Source organism: Ochotona princeps, chromosome 7 (genome assembly GCF_030435755.1).
Source record: "Ochotona princeps isolate mOchPri1 chromosome 7, mOchPri1.hap1, whole genome shotgun sequence".
Lineage (NCBI taxonomy): Eukaryota > Metazoa > Chordata > Mammalia > Lagomorpha > Ochotonidae > Ochotona > Ochotona princeps.
In genome coordinates this window covers 66,942,043-66,966,935 of record NC_080838.1, presented here as the reverse complement: position 1 = coordinate 66,966,935, position 24,893 = coordinate 66,942,043, and the positions used below count along the sequence as shown (strand labels likewise).

Here is a 24,893-nt window from a genome sequence, read left to right as displayed (position 1 = left end):
GGTCCCTGCTATGACTGTAACCCTGTCTACTACGCAGTTTTCTCTCACACTGAGATAGGGAGAAAAGCAGTGAATAAAAACATAAAAGCCGCTCTTGGGCAAACAGTAAATTCTGGAAACTTGTTACACACCAGGTGCTGGAGAAAAGAAATGGTGGTGGTAGGGTCCTGGCGTGGTGTCCTAGTGGCTAAAGTCCTCACCTTGAATGCGCCAGGATCCCATATGGGCACCGGTTCTAATCCTGGCAGTCCTACTTCCCATCCAGCTCCCTGCCTGTGGCCTGGGAAAGCAGTCGAGGACGACCCAAAGCTTTGGGACGCTGCACCCTCATGGGAGACCCCGAAGAAGCTCGTGGCTCCTGGCTTTGGATTGGTGCAGCTCCAGCCATTGAAGTCACTTGGGAAGTAAACATAAGATGGAAGCTCTTTCTGTCTCTTCTTCTGCTCTCTGTATATTTGACTTTCCAAAAAAAATAAATAATTCTTAAAAAAAGAGAAAGATATGGTGGTGGTGGTCGAGGGACAGGCCACAAAGTCACTGAAGAAGAAGCAGGGGTGTGGTAAGAAAGCCAGTGTGCAGAGTGGCTCCTGGTGCCTTCATGGCTGTGGTCCGCCCACTCACCTGGTCACAATCGGCCCTGGGCTGGACTCCACGATCGGAAGAGACGCCGTGCAGGTGTTAAGCAGCAACAGGCGGGAGTCCAGCGCTGTGGGAGCATCACCCGTGGGAGGTGGCAAGGGACACAGTGGGTTGACGCATGCCTGCCGGGGCAGGGAGCAGTGGGGACACTCACCTGTAAGTGTACGGTCCCACTTCCTCCAGCAGCGGCTTCTCTCCTCTGAGGATCTCCTCGGGATTGGTGACGTTGAAGAAATAGAACTGTGTGTACACGGGCAGAGGGGGCTTCTCCCACGAGTCAAAGATCTCAGATCCATTCCTCAACACCATGTTCTAGAAAAGGGAGCCAAAACGAAAATCAGAAGGACAAAAAAAAAACAAAACAAACAAACAAAAAACACGGGACACAATGCAGGGACGCTTGCTCTGCTCCAAGGAGCCGAGCAGCTCACTGCAACCGTTGCACAGGCCTTTGCACTGAGTGCTCAGAGTTTGCAAGCCGGCAGCCAGGTTAGGTCTCCAAGCGCTAACGCAAGGCTAGAAGGCCGCCTGGGGACACAGTTCATAGATGAGTCAGGGGAGTGGGTGTTCCCAAGACCAAAGCCAGACACTGCATTGCCCAAGACCCTATGGCTTGGTAGTATGGAGGGTGGCACTCGGGCACAGTGGCCAGAAATCAGGCTTTTCTGAGACGCATGGCCACTCTGCTTGTCCGGCTGTCAGAGAAGAGGGAGAGGCTGGCACCATGGCATAGTCACTGTCTGCAGCATCAGCATGCTCTATGGGTGCCAGCTTGGGTCCTATCTGTTCCACTGGTGAGCCAGCTTCTCAATAACGGCCTGGGAGGGCAGCAGAGGAAAGCCCAAGCCCTTGGGCCCCTGTGCCCAGGTGGGAGATCCAGGAGTGCCTGGCTCCTTCTGGCCTGGCCCAGCTCCAGCCATTGTGGCCATTTGGGGAGTAAACTCAGATGGGAGGTCTCTCTCTCTCTCTCTCTCTCTCTCTCTCTCAATAACTATTCCTTTCAAACAAAAAGGAGAGAAAGAGCAGAGACACTGGCCCAAGAAAGCTAGGCTTGGTCCCAGTTGGGGTGGGGCCACACCCATCCCAAGCCCCTAACCTGAACTTTTTTTTTCAATATTATTCATTTGAAAGGCAGAATTACAGAGAGACAGAAGGAGGGAAGAGAGAGAAAGGAGAGAATCTCCCATCTTCCTCCCAGCATCATTTGCAGGGAGTTGGATCAGAAGTGCAGTAGCTGGGACTCAAATCAGTGCTCATTAGTGATGTCAGCATGACACCTGCATTTTCTTTTCTTTTTAAAGATTTATTTATTTTTATTGAAAAGGCGGAGTTACAGAGAGAAGGAGAGACAGAGAGAAAGATCTTCCATCACTGGTTCACTCCACAAGTAGCCACAACTGCTGAAACTGAGCCAATCTGAAGCTAGGAGCCAGGAGCTTCTTTGGGGTCTCCCACACAGTTGCAGGGTCCCAAGGATTTGGGCTGTGCTCAACTGCCTTCCCAGACCACAAGCAGGGAGCTGAATGGGAAATGGAACAGCTGGGACACGATCCAGCACCCTTACAGGAACCCTTACAGGATCCTAACGTGTGCAAAGTGAAGATTTAGCCACTGAACTACCACACTAGGCCCCACACCTGCATTTTCTTACCGAGTACCCAACAAATCTGTACACCAGAGATGCCTATCCCCCTTGCAATGAGGCGGACTCGCCGCCTCCTGTACGATCCTTTCATCCATCTGCCCTGGCCATGTGCTGTGCCCCGAGCCACCACACTCTCCAGCCCCAAACCCACATGGGGAACACCTAACCCTGGTTCCCTGGAAAGGGACTGTCAGGAGGCTGGGTTTTCGGAGGGGATACTGACAGGCAGCTGAGGTCCTGAGGGGGGCCCACATCAGTAAGCCTGCTGCCCTTTGAAAGGGGCGTATTGGGACACAGAATGCATGAAGCAAAGACCATGTGGGGGCATGGGAGAAGACGGCAACCTGTGAGCCAAGGAGTGGCAGCCCGGGAGGACTCCTTCCTGCTGTTCAAGAGCAGGCTTCCAACAAAAACGCTTCCTTTATTTTTGTTGAACATTTATTTATCTTTTATTGATTTGACAGGCACAGTGACAACAAGAGCCACTGGTTCATTCTCCCAAACAGCTGCAAACGGCCAGGTCTGAGTCAGGCCGAGCAGGCTGGGAGCCAAGAACTCCAGCCAAATCTCCCATGTGGGTGACTGGGGTCCAAGCACATTGGGCCATCCCCGTCTGCTTCCCCAGGCTCATCAGCAGGGAGTTGGATCAGAAGTGGAACAGGGGCCAGCATGATGGCTCATTTAGCTAATCTTCTGCCTGCAATAGTGTTGGGATCTCATATGGGTGCTGGTTCTAATCCCAGCTGCTCCACTTCCCATCAGGCTTCCAGCTTGTGGCCTGGGAAAGCAGTCAGGATGGCCCAAAGCCTTAGGCCCCTGCACCTACATGGGAGACCTGGAAGAGGCTCCTGGCTCCTGGCTTAGATCAGCTTTGCTCCAGCCACTGTGGCCATTTGGGGAATGAACCAGTGGATGGAAGATTTTTCTCTGTTTCTCCTTCTCTCTGAAAATTTGCCTTTCCATTAAAAGCAAATACAACTTTAAGAAAAAAAAAGTGGCACAGTGGAGACTCAAACTCATGCTTTAGTACAGGTTACACCAATGTTTAACACACTGTGACACCCCTCAAGCAATGCAGCCTAAAGATCGCTGTTGGCTGTTTCCAAGTCTCAACTCTGACCGCACCCCATTCCCTAAGAATACAGCACATGTTCTGATGGGCTGAGTGGAGGGGAGAGCTCATGAGCCATTCCAAAATTGCTCTCCTTTGCAGGGGGAGAGGAGGAGCAGCAGGCGGGGAGAGGGAGAGAAAACCACTACACTGGCTGGCCCCTACTGGCAGGGAGCCAAGCATCATTGCCCTGCCAACTGAAACTGGCCTGGCTGGGGGAGCAGCTGCTGTTTCTCCCTGATTTCTCCAACGGGGTCAGGTGACTGGGTTTGCGTTTGGGGGCAGGAGGGATTCCACATGGAGTTTTAGCCTGGCCTGTTGATGCCTGGTACAAGGAGTGACTCCACAACAAGGGCCCCTAGAATTGTTCCTTATCCTTGCCAACACTCCCGGCACCCAGAACAATGGGCTCCATTGTCCATGCTACTCAGCCTGTGGCACTTTTTTCCCCCAGTATTTTTTTTTTGAAGATGTATTTACTTTTATTGGAAAGCCAGATAAACAGAGAGGAGGAGAGACAGAGAGGAAAATCTTCCACCCAATGATTCACTCTCCAAGCGGCCGCAACGGCTGGAGCTGTGCTGTTCTAAAACCAGGAGCCAGGAGTTTCTTCTGAGTCACCCACACAGGTGCAGGGTCCCAAGGCTTTGGGCCATCCTGTTTTCCCAGGCTGCAAGCAGGGAGCTGGATGGGAAACAGGATTGCTGGAATTAGAACTGGCACCCACAGGAGATCCTGGCGCATACAGAGCGAGGACTTTAGTCACTAGGCTACTGCGCTGGGCCTGGGATTTGTTTGTTTTCATTAGAAAGGCAGACTTATAGAGAAAAACAGAAGATAAAGAAAGATCTTCCATCTGTTGATTCACTCCCTAAATGATGGCAACAATCAGAACTGAGCCTATCCGAAACCAGGAGCCAGGACCTCCTTTTGGATCTCCCATGCAGGTGCAGGGTCCCAAAAACTTAGGCCATCACCCACTGTTTTCCCAGGCCACAAGCAGGGAGTTGGATGAGAAGTGGAGCAACCAGGACAAGAGCCAGCACCCACATGGGATGCTGGCACAGAGGATTAACCTGTTGAGCCAGCATGCCGACCCCTAGCCTGTGGCATTTCTTATGGTAGGCCCGGAAAACTAACACCCCTGAGCCTCTCTCTGTGTGGAGTGCTCTTTGCCGCCTACTGACTCCAGGATCGGCCTTGTGACCAAATCTGACTGACCGAACGTGGGCGGTCTGGCAGTATACCCGTTCATGGCCAAGCCCTTCTGACGCTCAGCCTGCTTTGTCAGGTGACTTGAAGCCACCTGTTTCTGCCAGCAGAGGGTGTCAACAGGTGGCTGTGGATCCTTGCACGTATGACCTAAAACATGGAGCAGAACTGAACTGACCGGAAGCCTGGGGTCCAGCGGAGCCAGTCCAGCTCAAACCAACAAGCCGGCCTCCCACCCTGGGGGGTGAAGCGGGCAGTGCTGGGAAGTGCTAATGAGGCCTGACAGGTGTCACTGCTCATTGTAACAGCTGCCTGGAAAATGCAGTGCCCAAGCTTCACAGGCACAAGCCTAATGTATTCATCCTAACAGTCCGCAGTCTGCTACTGTAGATTATCACAGAAAAAAAAAAATCACTGAAGGACACGAACTGAACAGCACTGAACCAAACAAACCAAGAGCGGATGACCTTGCAGTGCTAGGAACCTGGTGTTTTCCATTGTTTTTATGAAAAGCAAGGAAAACACCACTGAGGAAAGATGTCAGGAGGAAATCCAAAGAGAAAGGTGGAACTCAGTGTGAGGGAGCCAGTGAGACACCAGCCACCAGGAAGTCACACCTGCTGTGTCATTGTGGGGCGCTCCGAGTGACAACCTGAACAGTGCTACACTCCTGCTGTGCCACCGCAGGTAGCAACAGGTGCAGCTGATGCTGTCTGCACCTCCAATTCAGCACAATGTTCCAAGGGAACTGAATCATACAGCTCCACTGTTCAGTAGGACAGACCTCAGGAAGCTCTGCAGGGGGAAAAAGTGACTACAGATAAAACAATGTGGGAAATCGAGCAAGGCCAAGTGAAGTCAAGCCCATTCCACCAGCCCGCTTTGTTGGCCACATCCAAGTCCTGGTACTGGATTTCTATCTGAGCAAGGAAACACCAGGCCTGGGAAGTCCTCCAGGTGGTGAGGTGAACTCTGACCCCAGTGCTTCCTTCCACTTCAGGTCAGGGCTGGATCTGGCACTTGCAGCAGCCATTTCCCCTCTGCCAACAACTTTCCAATCAATCAGGCAGAATATAACTACACATCTTAAGTTACTCCAAACACATGGGAAATATCTCTCAAGCCAAAAGTGTACAGACAGCACCGGAAACAAGCTCAGAAACATCCGTGTAATTGCCCTAGAATTCATATGTTCATCATGAGAAGCTCTACCACATAAACACGAGTTATCCTGCCTTCTAGAAAATTCTGAAGGCCCATGTATTCTCTGTAGAGTGGAAGGCACCTGCAAGTCACAGGCCTCTACCCCATGTGTAATATTATCCTTCTACCTGTCAATCAAAATGTCCCTTTCCCAGAGTGCACCTGTTTCATCTAGGACCTGGGGGAGTGCAGAGGGTAGGGGAAACACCATGGAGACATAGGGATTAACATGGAGGTAACATGAGACCACCAGGTGGCTTCATGCCTGCTGATGCACCCTGCCTCGAACTCATAAAACAGGCCAACAACTGAGTGGAGCTCTTTCCTCCCCAGGGAATCAGGCCTGGAGGAGGTGCTGGGATCTTCTCTCTTTCCACTGCTCTCATCCTTGTCTCCCTCTAGGCTGCCTCCTCCAGACAGGTATCTCTCTGTGTGGGGCAACCCATGCTTCCCTGTGTGTTCACTCTCTCACCTTTTGAATGCAATTTACTTGAGATGTGTCAGCAACTAGGAATTTCTCTGTGTGTGGCAAGAGTAGGGAAGAAAAACTTTAACTTCACTGCCACACAACTTGTGGATGCTTAAAAAGCCAGATCCCAGATAAAGGCTTCCATTTCTGGTCTGTCCACTTCTAGAAAAGAACAGCACGATACTTGGCTCTCCTCGGAATTCCCCAAGGATCCTTCCTACTGGATGACACACTGCCCATCCTTGTGAGCGCCTATAATACCACACACAGGGGAACAGTGCTAGTGTGGAGAGCATCTTCTAAAAATCAACACTCGCAGGCATCAACACCAAGGGGATGAAATGTGCAAGCCTACAAGGAAAAGGAAAATGCAAGCTATTCAACATGGTGACCCCGTAGGTTCACTGTTGGTTTCTCAAAACAGAGTTTTGACCTGCAGAAACAAAAAGAGTAGGGTTATGTGTGTTTTTTTCCTTTGATATTTTTCATTGTATCTTATACAACGCACTTCCTGGGAAAGCCATTTTCTAAAGCAACTGAACACAACACTAGGAAATCTACCAGGTTCCATCATCAACTTTGCTTGCCAGATGCTGGGAAGAGAAGGAACGGTGAAAGCGATCAGAAGAGTGGAAGAGATGCAGGATGGAGTCCTTTGGCAAGAAAGAGAAAGGCTTCAGGGTTGGTGGGAGATTGGGGGGGGGCGAACATGGGGGAGCCATGCCTGGACGTCACCAGCAGCTGTGATTGGCAATCCATCCAAGACTGTTATTGTCAGTTTCTTCATTTGGCTTGGTTAAACTCACAAAGATAGGGAACATTAGGTCAGAGGGCTGTGCATGGTCATGCAATAATTTGGCCTGGCCCATCCAGGGCCATGACAGGTGACGGGACTCAGAATTAAATTAACCTATAGCATGGTCATCATTTTTCATAGGCCACAAATGATGTTATAACTATGCAAATGGCTTTGGCAGAAACAATGTGCCCCACCCGTACAACGGTCAAATCTATGAAACACTGACTTGCAATGTGTAAGTTGGAGGTGCAAGCTGAAGTCAGTGCAGGCGAGACACACTCGGGTGCGTGGGCAGGCTCCTGCACACCTGCTGATTCTTCCCAGGTTCCTAACTCCATGATCTCAGAAGGAAGTCAAATCAGTGCGATGTCTGGCGCCTTGCTCAACTAAAATCCTCCACAGGCGTTAATGCTCAGGGGGCAGTGGGAAGGAGTACAGGGCTGATGGGGAGGAGTGGGACGGGCATTGAAGGAGGCTTCCTGACAAGGGGTGAAAGGCTGGCTGGCATGGGGCTGCTGCTGGAGCCGGGGTTCCTGGCAGAGCTGTGTAATCAGGCAGTCTTTGTTTTGCAAGGAAGATGGAGACCTACCAAATGTGGAAACCACCCCTTCCCTCTCCCTTAGGGTCTATTAGCATTTTCATGGCTTTTGAGTTGCTTAGACTTTTTTTAAAAAGGTAAAATAACAAATTTTTTCTACTTATAGAAACTCACTTTTTTTAACTTTTGTTAAAAATTGCAAACAATGTAGAAAACAAAGCAGCGAAGACTGTGGTAATCCTGACCCACAGCAGTAAATGCTGCCAGACAGCAAGTGCCGAGGCTTAGAAACTGGAGAGTGTGAAGCCATGAAGATGCTACATTAGCCCTAGCTTGCTGTCTTCAGGCTTGCCTCGGACCTGCTGATCCTGTCCATGCACGGTGGCCTTCCTTTGACACAGATCCTAAAGTATGGTTCCTATGTCTACTTATCTTTGTAACTTTAAGATTGTTTTCCATTCTTAGTGATGAATTATCATACTTTTCTAAGGCATTCTTTTCCTGCATTTACTTTCAGGTTTAGGCGAACGTCCTGTTGTTTCAAGCTAAACTGGATCACATGTGGAATAAGAAGAGGGATCAGGAGTTAAAGGTTCTACTCCTCCTCTGCTGGTTAACAGCTGCTGGGTCGCCTCATCTCAGATGACTCATGGAGCTTCTGAAAATTCTGACAATGCATTAGAGTCCTCCCAACCCCAACCTGAACTAGTCATGGCCAAGTTCACAGCCACCCTCCTCGGAGCTACAAGTAACCCTATGTCCTGAAATAAGCGCTAGGCCCAGACTTCATGCAATCCCTGTCATAACCGTAAAGAACCCCTTCTAAAACACCCCTTTTCTGGATCAACAGAGGCAGGGAAGCCCAATGGTTAAGAGTGTTAGATAAAAACCACAGTCAGATTAGATAAAAGAAGAGAGTGAAAAATTACTGCAAAGCAGAAATGGACTGTTGAAATAGGGAGAAAGGTCCCACAATACATCTCCAAGTGTCTCTGCATTAAGCAAGACTTTCCCTTTTCTTGGGAGGAGTGAATGAGGCTAGAAAGAGCTTGCATGCGGCAAGGCCACACAGTGGTTCAGGCTGTGTCCAAGCCGGGGCTGTCCGGCCACAAGCATGGCACAGGTGGAGAATTTCAGTCTGTCAAAGGACTTGATTTTGTCTCCCTTACTCGTAAAACAAATCATTTCAGGATGATGGAGCCCAAGATGGGGCAAAGGCAGGTGAACAGGTGGGGGCTCAGGAGGCTGAATCGGCCAGGTTGGCCTCCGACTCAGGTAACAGAAGCCTAAAGATAGTGGAAGAGTTTGCAGGCAGGAGGGTCCATCTGTTTACAGATATCCGTAAACAATCTCACCTGAACGCGCTCCTCCAACTCTCAGCCTCGAAATAAACATTTAGTAGGTGTAGCAGACTTCTCAACTATGCAGAGCAGAAGAAAAACCTAACAACAATAGCCACAATTCTCGACAGCTTGCCTGAGTCACAGCAGACGGCAGTCCAGGGCCCCCACTTGGTTGCCTACACCCCCACGGCAGTCTCCTGCCTGCCCATTCTTTGAGTCAACAGCATCCACTCTTCCTGAATCTTCAGTGTGTCCCCAATTTCCAAGGAACCCTCTGTACATCCCAGATTGTAGGAGTGTATGTGTGTGTGTACGTGTGTGTGTGTGTGTGTGTGTGTGAGAGAGAGAGAGAGAGAGAGAGAGAGAGAGAACAGAAGGGTGCGGTAAATTCAGCTGCAGCATTTCTGAAACAGGTACCATCTTTATTTTGAGCTCCTCCTGATGGTCAGCACAGAGGACATGGATACAATATCGCCCAGTTCGCTGGGGTTGCTGAACTTGGAAGGCAAGAATTTGCATTTAGGGGGAAGGAGCAGGGTTTAGTGCTACGGTAAAGATGCTGCTTGAGACTCCGGCCTCTCACACCACACCACCTGGGTTCAAGGTCCCACTGCGCTTCTGATCCAACTTTCCACTAATACAGACCCCAGACAGACAGCTGCAGTGATGGCTTGAGCAATCCAACCCCTGCTACCCACATCAGAACTGGACTGAGTTCCTGGGCTCCTGGCTTCGGCCTGGCCAGAACCTGGTAGTTACAGGCATTTGGGGAGTGAATCGGCAGATGTGAAACTTCTGTTTATACATCTGTTCCTTTGCTTTTCACATATATAAAATACATAAACAAAAATGCTTTTAAAAAATCTCATTTGCAGGTAAAGAAATGATGGCACTCACTAAGCCACCAAGGCAGTAAATTCAATCAACTCCAACCAGGCCCAGGTTGGCCACTCCAGCAGGTGCCACCTTACTACACCCCTGGGGGAGAATCTCCCGATTTTCCAAATAAATCCTAAGATACCCAAGTATGTGTGAGTTTCAGATAAACAACTTTTTAACGTTTCTGTGTCACACATATTACCTGGGTTATGTCACAAATGCCTTACTTCTTATGAAAAGCATATGGGGGGATTTGGGGTCAAAGTGATATGACTGTAGGTTATATTTGAATAGTTAAACAAAGCATATCAAAGGGAGATGAAGAAAATGTGGCAGAGCGTAAACCAAGAAATCAAAGTGAGTCAAAATATCACATCAGACATATTCGCACTAAAATATTATTTGCTGTTCCTCTGATTCAAGTGTCACTGGTGTCCCATCTTACAAGGACAAAAAGCACCAAGTAGAACGCGGAGGACTGCCTAAGCCCCTGGGTGAGGTCATGGTCAGCTACTGGCTGGGAGTTCACACACAAGGTCCTGAGGTCATGGTCGGTCCCCGGCTGGGAGCTCACACACGAGGACCTCATAGAGAAGAAACGTCCCAGAATTTCCTCATGAGTGCTCAACCCAGGTGTGCCAATGCATCCATTGTCACAGCCCCACATCCCAGACCGTCCAGGACAGAGACAGAGAAAGATCTTCCATCCTCTGGTTCACTCCCTAGATGGCCATGATGGCCATAATGGCCACAGTTGGGTCAGGAATTCATCCAGGTCTCCTGCATGGATGCAGGGCCTTAACACTTGGCCCATCTTCTGATGTTTTTTCAGGCCATTAGCAGGAAAGTGGATCAGAATTGGCACAGCCAGGACTCAAATCAGAGCCCTTGTAGGATACCAGTACTGCAGATAAGAGTTTTGTGTGCTATGCCACAGTGCCAGCCCCACACACTTCCAATTTCTGTCCAGAGATAATCAGGGCATCCCAGTGTGTACTGCCAAAGCTTGCACTGCAAACGAAGGCCTGAACAACTAACAATAAGAACTTTACACCTGGAGAATGCCTGGCACAGCAGGTTGTGCATTCTGCCAGACACAAGCAGCCAGAATGCGCTGTCAAAGGAGCCCTTTGCTCTGGAAGCATCAAGCCACGGCTGGACACAACTGACTCCTCATGGAGGGTTCACAAACCTTGCCATCAGCTGACTGCTGGGACTAAATCACCAATCAGCAGAAAGTCTTAAGTCAGTTTCCCAATGTAGCCGAGCAGACCTGATGAACTTCACCAGGCTCAAAATCATGATTTCTCCCATTAAATACATAATGGGAGCTTGAGTAAATGATCTGGCAACTTGGTGATTTCCACAGGTAAATGAGTTATTTCATTGTCAGCTAGCAGCCAATGTGGCCAGACTGACTTTTTATGTGCCCAAAAGGTATAGGCTCTGACCCTGGGAGGAAACTTGGCTAGGGACAAAGAAGTCACGTAGACGGATGGGCCAGAAAACATTGCACTTTCCAGGGCCAAAAACACTACATATTGTGGTAAATCATCAATGTTCAGAAAAGTCTTTATTCCTGTTAGATTCAGAAGAGACCTCCAAAGTAACAAATAATATTTGTATAAATTTGCAGCTAAAAGTCAAGCATGGCTTCTAATCTGTGTCCAGATGTAAGACTATTAACTCATGACCTTAAACAGGAGATGTTACTCCACCCTCCATTCACCCTAGTTTGCTTGCTGTAGAAAGTTTGGAAACAAAGAAAGTTAAGGAAATGTATGGCACCCATAATCTACACTATTATTAATACATAAGCTTATTTTGTTTGGTCTTTTACCTATAATATAGAGAAGGTGTTTCTTATAAATTAATTGATATGAAAATTTTTCGCTCATCTTTCAGAAATATATATTTTTGCTACTGAATATATTTGAAAATATTTTAGAGGTCAGTGCTGTAGTGTAGTATAGTGTAAGTGCTTGCAGCATCAGCATCCCATGTGGATACTGGTTTGTGTCCTGGTGGCTCAACCTTTTAATAAAGAATTATTTTTTAATTTTTATATGAAAGGCATATTTTTAGAGAGAGGAGAAAAAGAGAGAGATTTTCCATCCACTGGTTCACTCCATAAGTGGCTGCAATGACTGGAGCCAGGCCGGTCTGAAACCAGGAGGCTTCTTCCATGTCTCCCACATGGGTGCAGGGGCAGAAGAAGCTGGGCCACCCTCCACTGCTTTTCCAGGAACATTAGCAGGGAGCTGAATCTGAAGTGGAGGAGAGGGGACTGGTGTCATGGAAGAGTACGTTAAGCCTCTATCTATGGTGTTGGCATCCAATATGAGCACTGGTTCAAGTCCCAGATGCTCCATTTCTGATCCAACTCCCTGTTAATGTGCCTGGGATGACCCAATTACTTGGGTCTCTCCTATGTTGGAGACCTGCAAGACGCTCCTGGCTCCTAGCTTCAGACAGGCCTAGCTTCAGTTCTATCTTTCTGAGAAGCAGAAGACAGAGGTTGAGAGAGAGAGAGAGAAGAGAGAGAGAGAGAAAACAGAGAGAGATGACAGAGACAGAGATGGAGGAGATGAAATCACAGCTTCCATTGTGGGCTCCCCAGATGCCTGCAATAGCTGGGGTTGGGGAGGCCACAGACAGGCCTCCTCCAAGCCAGTCTGACGGTGACCTTCAGGGAAGGCATACCAAGAGAGCCACTGCACAGCTGTCCCGGCCAAGCTACTTCCAGATGATAAAAATAAGCACCCAGAGAGTTGCCTGAGGCAATGATAGGAACAAGTGCTGCAGTGAAGGTTGCTGGCTGTTTTTAAGGGCAACTGAAGGCTCTTAATAATTACACCAACTTGAGTGTGCATGTTGCGCTTACACAGTCTAACAACAGAAAATGCACACCAATTCTATAAACCTGCAGGTGCACAAAGTTCACCAAAGTCAACAAGCTAGTTGGTTTGCTTTGTTTTAAAAAATTGTTCTCCGAAATTTAGCAAAGTCAACCCAGACACCTATAGTAATAAATGTAATTCCCAAGACAGCATTTTTTTCTCCATTGGGTTAAAAGAACGAAGTCCTTGATATTGTGCCCTTATCATCTGACCTTATTTTGATACAAGAACATTGAGCGACATTCATTGTTCTAATGTCACTGTTGTTGACCTTAATGTTTACTGTTAATTCCAACTGTCATGGTTTCAGCTAGGGAGATGTGACAGTTTAGATTTAAATGTTGGTTCAAGGATGAGCTGCTGTGCCCCCTAAAATACATGCAGGACAATGTGGTTGAAGAGATATCCCCCAAAACCTCTTGAACAAGTAAAAATGCTCACTGGAGTATTTTCTTAAGCTGATTATATATGTGCAGGCAAGGCTGAAAAGTACTGGCCTGCAGAGAGAACAATTACCATGAAAACTCACAGGCAAGAACCAGGAGTAAATGTGTGTGTGTGTGTGTGTGTGTGTGTGTGTGTGTGTGTGTGTGTGTGTTGGGGCAGTGGGAGCGTGTAAGGGAAGATTTTAAGATGTGAATTCAGAAGAAATATAGCCATGGAAACAATGGGCAGCTTTCCAGTGTAACCTGTGCAGCCAGTCTGGTAGCGATTTTATCAAAGTTGAAATAAATGATGTACTCATTACTTCCCATTTGTATTTAAGCTTTCTTTTTCTTCCACTACCGTTGACTACCAGAAGTACAATGTTCAGGGAAAATCTACCTTTTTTTTCAAATTTATTTATTTTTATTGGAAAGTCAGATTTCCAGAGAGAAGGATGTACAGAGACAAGATCTTCCATTCGCTGGTTCACTCCCCAGTTAGCTGCAATGGCTTGAGCTTAGCTTATCTGAAGTCAGGAGCCAGGAGTTTCATCCTGGACTCCCATATGGATGCAGGGTCCCAAGGCCTGGGACCATCCTCTGTTACTTTCCCAGGTCACAAGCAGGGAGCTGGATGGCAAGTGAGGCAGCCAGGACACAAATCAGCACACATAGGATGCCAGTGTTTTCACGGGGAGGATTAGCCTGTTCAGTCATCGGCCAGCAAAATATTCTTAAAATGAGGCTTATAGGGATTAAGGGGTGAGGGAAGTGTTGCTTTCAGTTAGAGGAATACAGTCAACAGAGCTACAGAACACCATGGTGGCTAGAGTTAATTGCATATGCATACCAGTTCATGACACCCAGCAAGGGAGATTTTTTTTGTGTTCTCACCACAAATGTGAGAAACCAGTGAGGTATGTTAAATAGCTTGGTTGGCCAATTCACATGCATACATTTATAAATATATCATGCCGCACTCCAGAAACATACACAATTTTGTCACTTGCCAATTAAAAAAGAAGCATTCTTCAATGGGACTGGGAAGAGTGACTGCGTTACCGTATCAGCGGCGATCCGCTGTCCTCTCTGGATGAAGTGGGACCTTCAGAGACTGAAGGAGCCCTGGGGTGAGCAGAGTGGGTGCAGCAGGCCAAAGGGTCTCCATTTGTTTGCATGTCAGGCCCTAGCAATAGTACTCGCTATTACGATGATTTTTACTATAAATTTGAAAGGCAGAGAAACAAGAACAGCTTCCATCCACTGGTTCACTCCTCAGATATCAACAGCTGAGCCCGGGCCAGAAGCAGGAGGTTGGGGGCCAGGAACTCGGGGAACTCCACCTTAGTTTCCCACATGAATGGCAGGGTCCCACTACCTGGGCCCCCACCTGCTGCCTCCCAGGGTGTGCACTGGCAGGAAGACAGCAGAGCTGAGACTCCATGTGGGATGCAGGCATCTCCTGAGGCATTGTGACTCCTGTGCCAAACGCTGCTTCAGTACTCACTTCCACCTAGAAAAACACCCTTGTTCACTTTGGTTAGACACATGACCTTCCCAAGGTACCTTTTTTTAAACACTCTATAAGGCAATATAACGAATAAATGAAAATGGGGGTAGCAGCTCTCAAAGTGCATTTGAAGATCATCAGGAGCTCTTTCTTAGAAGGTACACAAGATTAAGACTCTTTTAAGGATATATTTATGTATTTGAAACCCAGAGTTATAGCAAAAGAAGGAGAGACAAAGAGATCTTCCATCTGCTGGCTCCTTCCCCACATGTCTACAGCAGCTGCGACCATGCCAGGCTGAAGCCAGGAGCTTCATCTGGCTCTCCCATGTGGGTGGAGAGACCCAACACTTGAGCCATGCTACAGTGCTTTCCCAGGCTATTAGCAGAAGGCTGCATCAGAAGTGGAACAGCTAGAACATGAACCAACATCCACATGAGATGCTGATGTTACAGATAGTGGCTTAACCCGCCACATCACAACACCAGCCCTGACAGCAAAACTCTTTTTAGAATAAATGAATGCTAAGACAGCATTTGCCTTTTCACTCTCACTCTCCATGAACACACACGGACGTCTTTCAGAGGCTACAGGACATGTAATGAAGGCATTACTCTGACGGCAAATGGAATATGTCTGTATTTTTTGGCTTAAAAATTTCTCAAAAAATGATCCATATTAATGCCTAATGTAAGTATCAATAGATACAACCACAGATACAGAAGTTTGAGGTCCTTAAATGGATGTAGTGATACAAGCTGCCACTTGGAATACTTGCCTACCACCTAGGAGTGCCTGGGATCAAGGCCCGTCTGCTTCCTACCCAACTTCCTGCTAATGCGCCTGGGAGGCAGCACACGACAGGTCCAAGTTCTCAGGTTCTTGGGATACCAGACAAGTGACTGGCTCCTTGTTCAGGTTCATCCAATGCCAGCAAAAGCGGGCATGAATAAAATGAACCAATGGATGGAAGATCTCTCCTCTTTCTATGTCATCCTGGCTTTAAAACAAGTAGATACAGTTTTTTTTTTTAAATCAAGAGTGAAACAAGGTCAGAGGAAAATTAATTTCAAATAGCTTATAAAGCCTGTAAGAACATGCAATATGTTTTATTTACAACGACATCCAAGTTCTTAGCATTCTGTCTCAAAAAGGGCAAACAGTTGGTGCATATTTGCTAAACAACCAAATGTGCCATTGTGGCACAGCAAGTTCAATCTCTTTTTTTTTAGAGATTTATTTATTTTTATTACAAAGTCAGATATACAGAGAGGAGGAGAGATAGAAATATCTTCCGTCCGATGATTCACTCCCCAAGTGAGCGCAATGGCCGGACCTCTTCCAGGTCTCCCACGTGGGTGCAGGGTCCCAAAGCTTTCGGCCGTCCTCAACTGCTGTGCCATTTGAGGAGTGAGCCAGCAGATGGAAGGTCTCTCTTCTCCTTTACATTGTTGCTTTGCCTTTCAAATAAATTAAATAAATAAATCTAAAAAAAAAAAAAGACAACAAAGGAGTGCCAAAGCATATACTACAAATATCTTTAGAGACAAAAAGCAAACAAAGTAGTCTTAGCTGCCCTCTTTAAAACTTTTATTTGAGAAACAGAGAATTCCCATCTGCTATTTGATTCACCAAATGCCCCAAATGGCCCAGGTTGGGCCATATGAAAGCTGGCAGGAAGCTACAAATCTGTGTTTCCCAAAAATTTGGCAGGGAGCCAGCTCCTGAAGCGGTCACCGCTGCCTCCCAGAATTTGCCTTGGCAGGAAGCTGGAGTCAGGAGCCAGAGCTGGGAATCCAACCTACTCTGATCCAGGACACGGGTACACTGACTGCCGGGCTAAGCACAGGCTATGCTCAGGCGCTTCTGACCAGTTATCATTGATTTTTTTAAAAAGCAGTCCTTTCTTATGGCTGTTTAGCCTAGTGGTTAAGATGCCTATGCGCCACATCTAAACACCCAGGTTTGACTCCTGGTTGCAGCCGCTGATTCCATCTGCCTGCCCATGTGGACAGCCATGTGCAAGGCAGCCATGACAGGCAAATGCATGGGTTCCTGCCTCCCGTATGAGAGGCCTGGTTTGTGTCCCCACCTTCTGGCTTAGGTCCCAGATCAGGCCTGGCCATGGCAGGCATGTGGGGAGTGAATCAGCTTATGGGGAGCTGTTCTCTGCTTCTATGAGGAATAAAATGAAGTAAAGTGGTCCCTTCCTTAGGTTTCCACAGTAAATATGACAGTGACACAAGCCATTAGTGCCTCATCACAGGGCCAACAACCTCTGTTTTCATTAATGAGGCTGTAATTCCACCTGCTGGGTCTTCCCAGGGAAACAAGCAAAACTCTGGCAGAACAGATGGCCCCTTTGCAGTAGCAGCACAGAATGAAGCTTGCGCTTATTAAACAATGAAGCCAAATGATTTCCAGGTAAGATCCTGCCCCAGCCATCTTTCCTTTGATGGGTACCTGCAGAACAATAGTAATTAGCAGTAGTAACAACCTCAACCAGAACTACCATCTTCAACATGAAGACGTGGGCTAAAATAATCGCTATCCAACCCAACAAGGAAATTCACGATTATCCCTTTAAACCAGGTCCTATTTCTAGGGAGGGTTATTCAGCAGGTCTGGGGTGGAGTGTGGTATTTCCCAAATCTCCATGAAGTGACTTGGCTGCATCTCCTTAGAGTGCAGAGAGTGGGCTGGGGACCACTGCTGTAGTCCATTGCCTTACTCATCAATAATGAGTGTAGTCACAGACAACAAGGATGAGTAAGAGACTCGAGGACAGCCAAGAATCACAAGACCAGTATTCTAAGAATCAGGGAGGAACTGGACAATGGTGCTGAGTTAGTAAGCAGCCAGCAAGAAAATAAGTGATCCAACCTGTTTCTGGTTCTCTCGCCTTTCGGGCAGCTGCTGAGTCAACAGCAATACCCGGCTGTGAACTTGGGAAGGAGACACAGAGAGGAAGCATGTCATGCAGGTCACGCAGCTGGAAAGTCAGGCAAGGGTAGGGCTGGGGAATCCCACAGTGGTAAACAGCTGGGGCAGGGCAGTCAGTGAAGGAAGCTGATTGGTGGGGAAGGCAGAGGCAAGCACAAAGGGGTGGGGCTGCTGACTTGGCAGTTTCTGCCATACAGCGCTCAGATTTCTGTGCTGCCTCCTCCAGCTTTACAAGGAGAAAAACAATCAGACCTTGTAGCAGTGTGGAGGGTTAAGGGGGGGACACAAGAATGCTTGTCCAAACCGGAAAACAGTGCAGGCAGGACTCTCTGCCTGCTGAACAGGGGAGGCATGGTGACCCTTGGGATGGGCTGCAGGCTCAGTGTCAGGAGAGCCAGGTTGCACTCCTGACTTCTCACCACCCTTTCCATTGAGCTAAGTCCCTTTCCGTTTCCTCTGTCAAATGGCAGACTCAAATGATGGTTATGGGTTTTATTATTTATTTATTTATTTTCCTAACGAAGAAAACAGTAAGGCCAAGATTCTAAGTTTCTGAAGTGTGAACAGAGGCAAAGTGGGAGATAAAAGAACTGCCGGGATGGGGTTCTGCTCCGGTGTGGATTTCAGCAGCCTGCTAAGGTGAACCCTGGGAGACAGTGGGGATGGCTCGACCATATGGGTTGCTGCCATCCATGAGGAGGGGAGGAAGTACAGTTCCCAGTTCCTGCTGTGGGCTGGCACAGCCCAGTTCCCGCTGCTGCAGGCATGTGGGGAGTGAACCACTGGCTGACAGCTCTGTCTGCACATCTCTCAAATAAATGAGTAGAAAATCAATCAACATCAGCTTAGCAAGACGACTCAGGTACATCATCAGTGACTGATGCTACTTTTTTTTTTTTTGAGATTTATTTATTTGAAAAGCAATGAATGAGACACACCGACAGAAAGAGATCTTCTGTCTTCTAGTTCACTCCCCAGATGGCTACATTGGCTGTGGTTGAGCTGACCCTAAGCCAGGAGCCTCTTCCAGGTCTCCCATGCAGGTGCAGGTTGCAAGGCTTTGAACCATCCTCCACTTTTTTCCCAGGCCATGAGCAGGGAGCTGGACTGGAAGTGAAGCAGCCAGGACTAAAAGGGACGTCTACATGGGATGCCAATGCTATAAAGTGGAGGATTAACGTGTTGCGCCACCATGCTGGTTCCAGAAGTTAGTTCTTGAGACACTGGTAAGACAGTTCCTGGCTCCCAAGGGTGCTATGGGCTCAGAGTTCGAGGTCCAGGCAAAGGCAGGTGAGGGCAGGTGCACTTGCTCTTCTCTCTCCTCCCTGAGAGACTGTGGCCTGGCCTGTGGCTGTGAGGAGGAATAGAGAGCAGGGACAGTCTCTACCCCCAACACTCCCTGGCCAGTCCATCCCTTGTGAGCCTGCCCAGACTGTGGCCAGTTCTGCACCCCCGTCTCTGAGAGGCATTCAGACCTTGAGCAAGGCTGCAGCGATACAGAGGGCAGATTTCACATTCTGAACTGCATGACTGCTTAAAAAAAAAATCTGAAAGTGAGTGTGATAAGAGTGATAAGATGGGCAAATGGCTCCAACAGCCACATCGAGGTCAGGTAGAAGCCGGGAGCCAGGAACCAGAAAGTCTACCCTGGTCTCCCACATAAATGGTAGGGGCCCAAATACTTGGGTCATCATCCACTGCCTTCCCAGGTGCCTCGGCAGGGAGCTGGCTGGAAAGTGGAGCATCTGGGCGTTGCCAAGTGGGGTTCACCTTGGCTGGTGTCCCCAGGTTGCGGCTTAATCCATTGTGTCCAAACGCCATTCCCGTATGACTGTTCTTAGATAACGACGGCTGTGCCTGTGCCACAGTCTCCTCAGGTTAGAGCTGCAGGAGCACTGGTGACTGTCTATGCTTCCATTTCATGGATGAGAAGAGCTCTGCCCTGTGGGCACTGCCTGTGCAGGCCGTTTCCTGGCCAGCAGTGTATCCCATGCCCGTTTCTAGATGAGAAACCTGAGGCCCGGGTGGGGGCTGGGGTTGGGGGGATGAGGCTTAACTAAGTTGCACCTCAGCTTGCTCAGCTTGGTCCCAGTATCTGTAGGCAGCAGAAGAGGAATTCTATCCCAGGTCTGAGGGTTCTTGGGACACCCTCCTTGGGTTGCAATGACAAAAAGGGAGGCAGCAGGCTGCGATTTTCAATGCAGCAGGCATCGTGCTAGGCACCAGGAGGGGAGAACAGCGCCAGAGACTCCTGTCCTTCCTGGCTGTGGGCTACTGGGTCCCTGCACGGCTCTGTCTTCGGCCAGTGAAGGCCTTAGGACTGCCACGACATCCTCAGAGAGTGGGTGTGGACAGAAGGGGAGAAAGGTGGTGCCTGTTCCGCACATGAGAGCAATCCAAGCCAAAACCATGCCAGGGCTTGCTCGCTAACACCAGGCAGGCACCAGGGAGGTCATGAACGGCAGCAAAGGGCCTGGGAACCCTCTGTTCCAATCTCGGGTCTGAATGGAAGTCTCCTAGAGTTTGGGGATCACCATTGCTTGAGACAAATTCTTCACACAGGAATTATTGTGTTCAGCTTCCGGAAGTTAGCCCAGGAGTGCGTGTGCGTCTCCTCCTTCTTTCCCCGACCCCTTCCCTCTCCTCTGATGGAGATAAGCCTGGGCACAGGCAAGCATTACAAATGCGTGAAAGTCAACATCCAAATGGATTGCTTCATAGTGACATGAATGGCAACAAGGAAGGTGACTCCATGCTTCATCCCAAGCAGAGAAGGGACAGACCAGGACACATACAATCCTGAAGGGCCCTTCCTAAATCAAGCAATTTGGCTACAGAATCAAGCGCTAGGCCACAGCACAAGCTTCTGCTTTGTGAATTTCAAACTACAAAACAGCACTGTGACCAAGAAAGCCACCAGCTTGTCTCGTCTCCCATCCCCACTTGTACAAGTAATGCAACGAAGGTTTCGAGAAATCCAAAGTCTTGCAAATGGCAAGGCCGGGACTGGAAGAGATTGTAAATCTTCCTGTGGCTTCCCAGGACAATGGTATCCACTTTCTCCAGGAACTTTTACAACCTCCCGCTCTACGTCCATCCTTATTATCCCCACTTACAGACAGGAAAACCACATGGGGCAATGACCAGCCCCTGATGGCCCAGCTAGTGCTCGTTGGGTTAGGCTTCTTTCCTAGATTTCCCTGCAATTTCCCAGCTCTCTCCTGCTTCACTGGGCCATCTAGCCACACCACAGCTCATCCAGGAAAGAGAATAGCAAGGAGCATCCTCCAGTTGGCCGATGATACTCCCAGATCGAACCACGGCTGATGAAGCCCTGTCCTTTATCTCCAACCATCACCTTGGCAGGGCCCCTCTGCTGAGCGTGCAGCAATTCTGAAAAGCACAGCCCCTGTGCGACAACTCACCAGTCCGCTAAGTCCTCACAGAGAAACCCCACCCCGAGCGCAGGCCTCAGCCGCACACTGCCCTGCACCAGCCGCTCTGCTCATGCAGAGGAGACCCCCAGAGGATCTCAACCCCATCTTTCATCCTACAGGGTTCCCCCACACAGCCTTTCTCGGCCCTACACACACCCCATGCATGCACTAGAATCCAACTGCTTCACTCTAAATCACCCAAAGCAAGAATTCGCACCTCTTACAAATCAAATCTCTCCAAGGATATGGATGTAGCAAAGAACAGACATAGGATTCAGTTTCTTTTTTTCTTTTGAGGTGGATGCTTTGAGAAGCTCAGAGAATGGGTCTCGGTTGCCCTTGTTAATGTCAATTTTTAAACACAGAATAATGCTTGCACTTTTGCCAAAGCTGCCTTTAACTTCCTGATTGCAAGTAATAGGTAACTCCTGGGAACTTCTTGGTAGCTGAATCCATCCATTCCCACCTAAGGGGACACAGACGGACGCAGTGACCCAAACTGGCCAAGGTTGGGAGGAATGAAGCAGTAGTGGGGGGTGGCGCGAGGAGGGGAGAAATAAAGAGAAAGTCTGCTTTTTTCTTTTTTAAAGTAAAAGTGATCCCAGGAACTCTCCCTCGTTCCTGTTTCCACACAGCCCGTGGAAGAGGGTGAAAGGGCAGAAGCCAGGGCAGTGATGTCAAAAAGCCGGAAGTTTTCCGACACTCGGCCCCCCCCCCCCCCCTCCGCAGTGCGCTGGCGCCCGCCCAGGATGCAAACTCGTCCGGGCTGCCCAAGAAGCGCACGCGCCACAGCCAGACAAAGCAAGCGGCAGCGGGCGCAAGGACGCACAGCCTCGGGTTCGGCGGCCCAGGCCTGGCACGCAGGCCCGGGCCGGCCAGGAGCGCCCGGAGGCCGGATGCCCGCAGACCACACACCCGCCTCCCTCCCCGCCCCGCGCCGCGCCCCACTTCAAAGGCCACAGCCGCAAGCCAGCACCAGCCGCCCGCGCAGCGGAGGCTTTCATTCAGTACCGAGTCTTCCCAGGATGGGAGGATAGGGTGGACCCCGCAGAGATCGGGCCGTAGGGAGGGTGCGGGGAGAGACCCGCGCTACAGGACGGAAACCGAAAAAAGATCCCGCCGTATTTGTTATCATAAAGGGGACCGGTTCCCCCAGTCTTTAACCCTCACCTGCCCCGCCCAGGAAGATAAGGTAGAACGGAGGGCTCTGTCTCACCGCAGATGTTCCCACCTCCTAACACACACAGATAGCCCCTAAAGCACACCCAACACTGTCTCCAAAACACACCCAACATACCACAAACACACCCAACACACACACAGCTCCAACATACACAGAGCCCTCTAACACACACAGTCCGCAACACACATACACACACCCCTCCCTACACAGTCCCAACACTCACCCAGACTGCAACACACACCCCACACACACAGTCATCAACACGTACCCAAGATACCACACCCAACACACACATTGCCAAAACATACTCAGAGCCCTCCAACACACACCCAAGACACCACACACAACACACACTTCCCAACATATACACAACCCCAAACACACTCGATACCACTCACCCCACACAACACACATGTAGTCCCCAACACATACTGCCTCAACATGTCCGGAGCTCTCTAACACACGCCCAAGACACCACACACACTGCCCGCCACACACACCCCTCACCCCGCATCCCACCCTACCGCGCGTGCTGTCCGCCCGACCTCACCTTCTGGATCGTCTGGTCTACCGCCTTCTGGAAGACCCGGGCCACCAGGAGCGTGACGCTGGTCACCAGCAGGAGCAGGGACAGCGTCCCCGCCGTGTAGAAGCAGCACCTGCCCATTGCGCGCGCGGCTCCCAAGGGCAGGGAGCTAACCCTGCCGGCGCTGCCACCGCAGCGGCGGGAAGCCCCGGGCCCCTGGCAGTCGGCGCGCTGCCCGCACCTCGCGTCCGGTGCGCGCGGCTGAGGCCTGCGCGGCCCGTCGAGCGCGGCCCTCGGTGCAGGCGGCCGGCGGCAGCGCGGACAGCAGGGCCTGGCCTCGGTTTCGGTTTCCGGGGCTGGCGCAGCTCCGGAGCGTGCAGGGAGCGCACAGGGCCGCACCGCCTGCAGACCTGGCTGGCCGCAAGCCCTGAACGGCGACGGCCGGCGACTGCGCGGAGAGGCGGGCGGGGCCAGGCGGCGGCTGCAGTCATGTGCCCGCGGCGGCGACCGCCATTCGGCCCTGCTGCGCCGCGCCCCCGCGCTGCAGACGAGCGCGGGCCCGGTTCACACGTTCAAGCACCCGCTCCTCAAAGGTGCGCTGCTAGCCTACTGGGGGGCGAGCACCGGGAACCCTGTGATAGTCGTGAGAGCTCCGTGTGGCAAGTGCCTTTTTCCAGGGGCTCCCTGCCTGGCGACCCTGGAACCTCCCAGTGGAACTGGGTTGGGGATGAAGGAGCACAGTGGAAGAGACGCGAGGGGCGTACCCTTGGGCTGTGGGCTCAGGTATGCCGGGTGTGGGTGGGAGGCGTCGAGACCACACGTCACCAGACCGCGAAGGGTTCTCGATGTTCCGCCGTTGCCAGGAAGCCTGATGCGGATGGCAGAGCAGGCTTTCCGCCTTCTGCCCACTACTGTGTGCCAGGCACCCCAGCCAAGGCTTACACACCGCAGGAACCTGACTCGTGCAGCAGAATTCGGGCGGTAGGGGAGGGAAGATGGGTTTGCTACTTCCCGGCCAGGCGGCTCCTAGGTGCTGCCCACCCCAGCAGCCATGGACAGACGTAAGCAGTTGTGTGTGTCCCCGACCTCAGAAGCAATACAGGGAGAACTGCTAGAGGTGAAGGGGACAAGGAGCCGGCTCTGGGCTGCAGATGCAAACGTAGCGAGGGAGCCAGGAAGATAGGAAGATAGATGATCAGGTGAGAAGATAGGAAGATCAGGTGAGAAGACCGGGGGCTGAGTTGCATGGCTACGAGGGTCAGCAAGAACATGAAGAACCAAAGCGGCTCCTCCCAGGCACAGGCCTGCCTTAGCTGGCCTACTGCTCCTCCTGGCTCGGGCGCCGCCTTCAGAACTGGTCTCGTACCTAGGGGTGACTATTAGGTTAAATTTTAGTGGAGCTCCACAGAGCCAGGAGCCAAGCATGCTGTGGGCTTGGCTTGACCTCTGTAGTTGCACAGCCCCCTTCTGCTATGCTAATTTCACCTGATTCAACTAAGGACAAATATTCAAAAACGATGCTACTTAGTAGTAGGTGCATACAATGTAGTTAGCCCCAGGATGGATTTCTGTGTGCAGAGCAACAGGCTGTCCACCCCACCCCACCCCCCATTCCCTGAAGACTACAGTGTAGCAATGATAACTTTCACAGTGTATTAAGTGTTGTTTAAATCAGACTAAAATGGTCTAAAATGCCCTGGAAGATGTCCGTGCAAATACAATAAATCTTTAGAAAATATTTTTTATTTTTTAAAAAAATCTTTAAATACAATACAATACATCTTTTTAAAAGATTTTTAATTTTTTTTTTTCTAAGGATTGGAGCATCCCCGAGGGATCCCAGAAATGACCCTCAGCAGAGACGGACAGGCAGCTGTGTCAGTCTCATGGCACACAGGAGGAAACCAGGGCTCTACGGTTAGCAACCGAATAAACCTGGCCAGCCTCTGAGTGCTAGATCTTGCCTCGACCCAGGTGTGCCGCTCCATACCAGGTGTGCGTCTCCAAAGCCCACTCTTGTCTTATTCTGTGTGTTGCTGCTTCCCAGTGTCATTAATGAGAATCCTGGAATAGGGGCTCTGTGAGATGCTGGATTAGTTTCATTGTGGTGGCTCATTCTTGGCCACGCCTC

General features: G+C 50.0%; 1 protein-coding gene across 1 annotated transcript in view; it reads right to left on the bottom strand.

Moving 5' to 3' along the window:
• SCARB2 (scavenger receptor class B member 2) overlaps positions 1-23,232 on the bottom strand; it is a 42,281-nt gene extending 19,049 nt beyond the window's left edge. Inside the window, exons 1-2 of the mRNA XM_058667197.1 lie at positions 22,787-23,232; positions 794-951 (exon numbers count right to left, since the gene is read on the bottom strand). Coding sequence (XP_058523180.1) covers positions 794-951; positions 22,787-22,903 — 275 coding nt within the window. The 5' untranslated portion in view covers positions 22,904-23,232. The remainder of the gene's footprint in view (positions 1-793; positions 952-22,786) is intronic.
• Positions 23,233-24,893: the final 1,661 nt, after the last annotated feature.